The sequence below is a fragment of the Contarinia nasturtii genome, unplaced genomic scaffold, assembly GCF_009176525.2.
Source record: "Contarinia nasturtii isolate CC-2019 unplaced genomic scaffold, AAFC_CNas_1.1 Cnas_scaffold_2928, whole genome shotgun sequence".
Classification (NCBI taxonomy): Eukaryota; Metazoa; Arthropoda; class Insecta; order Diptera; family Cecidomyiidae; genus Contarinia; species Contarinia nasturtii.
In genome coordinates, this window is record NW_022200245.1 from 468 (window position 1) to 3,586 (window position 3,119).

A 3,119-nucleotide genomic window follows, 5' to 3' on the forward strand; every position below is an offset into this window, starting at 1 on the left:
AATTTTTTTAAAACTAAGGCAAACTAAGATTTTATATCAGAGCAGATTTTTAGAATTTCGTTTTTGGGAGAGGAGGAAATATCGTATAAAAGGTAAAAAAAAATCGATTTAGCACCTCGATGGCTCGAAAACTATCCTATCTTATACAGATAGACTCGAGGAATACAAAGCGGTAAAAATATTGCTGTTCGTTTCGCAATTTTGAAAAAAGTTTGGTCCAATTCGGTTTCAATCTCGAAATGTAAAAAGTAAAAGAAAAATTGATGTTCTGTATTTGAACTTAATTTTTTGTTTATTCTCAAAGACTTAAAAAAAATCCGATTTCCAAGGAAAAACCACCAAAAACCAAATTCAAAAATCTGCTCAAGTTACCCTTCCCACCAAAAACAAAATTGTGGCCCACTTATATGAATCACCCTGTATACACAATATTGACACAGTTGCTGGAGAGAATACTGATACGGGCATGAGAATCTCAGAATATGTTGTGTCATTTCAATGTCATTCAGAAAATGAATCATTTGTATATTTTGATAATTAGCAGTAATTTTGACATCTTGAGCATAACGTGTGAGAGAATTTTAATCATTTTAGAATAAAAACAAAAATGATAAGAGCCTGAAACATGGCAAAATATCATATAAGACTATTGCAGTCGGTGGCTCACTTCGGTTGTGTCTTGTTGTGATTTTCATTTATTTATTTTTATGGTTGTAAAATTGTAAATAGTTTCCTATTTGTAAAATTGAAAAATAGTGTAGAAAAATGCTTTTACAAAATGTGTTGAGAATATCAATGAGACGTGCGCTTCGTAAACATGGAACAGTGTTAATGTTTGTCTTAATTGTAATGTTGACGATTTGCTGGCTGATGCTTGATTCAATGATATCTCACGATAAACAAATCAAAATTTCGCCACGGCTGCAGCATCATATAGTACAAAACACAAATGAAATTCAAATAGATACAATTGAGGTAGATAATGGTAACGTCGTTCCAGATGTACCAAAATCACATGTGCACTCAGATTTACATTCAATCAAAGTGTCAAAAGATCATATAGAAGATTTTCCAAATGGTGAGGATCGTGATCCAATTGCCAGAAAACGTCGACTCAAAATACGGGAAGTGAGTTTTTTTTTTTAAATAAAACTAAAATAATTGTTTCTTTTATGTGAATTAGAGTAGAATAATTAAGCAAATTCAAGAAAGAAAAAGAATAGTAAGCAATTGCTTTAGAATAAAAACGAAAATGTTTTAAATTATTTTGCGTGTATATTTTATGCTATACGCAGAGACAACAAAAGTCTCAGTGAAAAAAAAAATACAACAATATCATCAGTTCATCTGATGGAAATTCCAAATGACGTGGCGAATGTGGATTTCGTAGTGTTTTCACTTTTAAGATAGATATTTTGAGGGTGGTTTCTACATATTTCGAAAACTTTTTAAAAGTCCTTCTTTTCTGGTCTAATAATTATGTCGTTTCAAAAAAATGATGTCGGTATCTTGTGATTTTTTTTTGTGAAAATTAAACTTAACTGAGTAAAGTCATTTTTTGGTAGCATACCGACATTACAATCATATTTCAATCCACAATATAGTGTCAACTAGTTCCGAATTTTATATGAAATAACATCTAGTTTTCATTGTATATCTTTTTGTCTGTATATGATTCAAATTAGATGACATTACACGCATGGACCAACTACAAAAAATTTGCATGGGGCCACAACGAATTGCGCCCACTAACAAAATCCGGTCACAATGGAGTATTTGGAGCTAGTGAATTGGGAGCAACCATTATTGACAGTTTGGATACTCTGTATATAATGAATTTAAAGCAACAATATCAAGAAGCTCGTAAATGGGTTGCGGAACATTTTACACTCCAAGGCAAGGTAAAGAAAAATAGATTTTTTCAGTTTAATTTAAATTTTTAATCAAGTTAATCAAGATTTAAATTACTTAATTTTTTTCAGCATGTACAAATGTCTGTATTTGAAACCAATATACGGTTTGTGGGTGGTCTTATAACCATGTATGCATTCACTGGAGATCCCATGTACAAAGTAAAAGCCAAAGAAGTTGCCGATAAACTGCTTCCAGCATTCGAAACCGCAACTGGCTTGCCGAAGTCGTTAGTTGATATTGGAACAGGTGTAAGTGATTTTTAACTTTTCATTAGAAATATCGTTAAACCTGGAATTAATTACTCACGCAAGCATTGGCATCTTTTGTTTTTAAACAGATAAGTAAAAATTATGGATGGAGTGGCGGCAGTATATTGTCTGAAATTGGGACGTTACATCTCGAATTTGCTTATTTGAGTGACATAACTGGAGATCCAATATATCGTGATCGCGTTTTAAAAATCAATGAATTCTTGCGAGAAATTCCAAAACCGAATGGACTTTATCCGAATTATATAGATCCCTATTCAGGAAAATGGGGACAGCGTAAGTGCCAAAATTGATAAATGATTTTCTGCATTCAAGAGAAGTAATACAAATTTATCACAAATAATAATAGAGCACATCGGATTAGGCGCTTTTGGAGACAGTTTTTACGAATATTTGCTGAAAGCTTTGATTCAATCGAATAACACTGACACGGATGCTCGGAGAATGTATGATGATGCAATGGATGCTGTTGCTAATAATCTCATTCATACGACAAGCAATGGATTAGTATACGTATCCGATATGAAATACGGACAAGCCGAAGACACAATGGATCATTTGGCATGTTTCTCCGGTAAGATTGATCACAACATTTCAATGTGAACATTTTTGTCTTATATGTGTGTGTTCAATATTTGTGGTTTCAAGGTGGTCTTTTTGCATTGTCGGCGGCCACTCAGACAAACGAAAACTCAGAAAGATTTATGCAGATAGGCAAAGACATAACAAATACATGCCATGAAAGCTACATCAGAACCACAACTCATATAGGACCAGAGAGATTTCGGTTTGTATTAGAATCACTATCTTTTGTATTCACATTTCTAGTTCTTTAAAATATTAAAATTTGCATTATGTTATTTTTTGATTTCAGATTCAATGAAAACTTCGAAGCACAAGCAGCACCCCATGATGATAAACGGTATTTGCTGCGAC

General features: G+C 32.7%; 1 protein-coding gene across 1 annotated transcript; it reads left to right on the plus strand.

Annotated features, from left to right (window-relative positions):
• Positions 1-600: 600 nt before the first annotated feature.
• On the plus strand, positions 601-3,115 carry LOC116349525 (mannosyl-oligosaccharide alpha-1,2-mannosidase IA-like; the record flags this gene model as incomplete). Its single annotated transcript, XM_031781005.1, has 7 exons — positions 601-1,128; positions 1,686-1,901; positions 1,983-2,162; positions 2,252-2,459; positions 2,533-2,757; positions 2,832-2,970; positions 3,058-3,115. Coding segments are annotated over exons 1-7 (1,389 nt in total), but the record flags the coding sequence as incomplete, so codon positions are not given.
• Between the last annotated feature and the right edge of the window lie 4 nt (positions 3,116-3,119).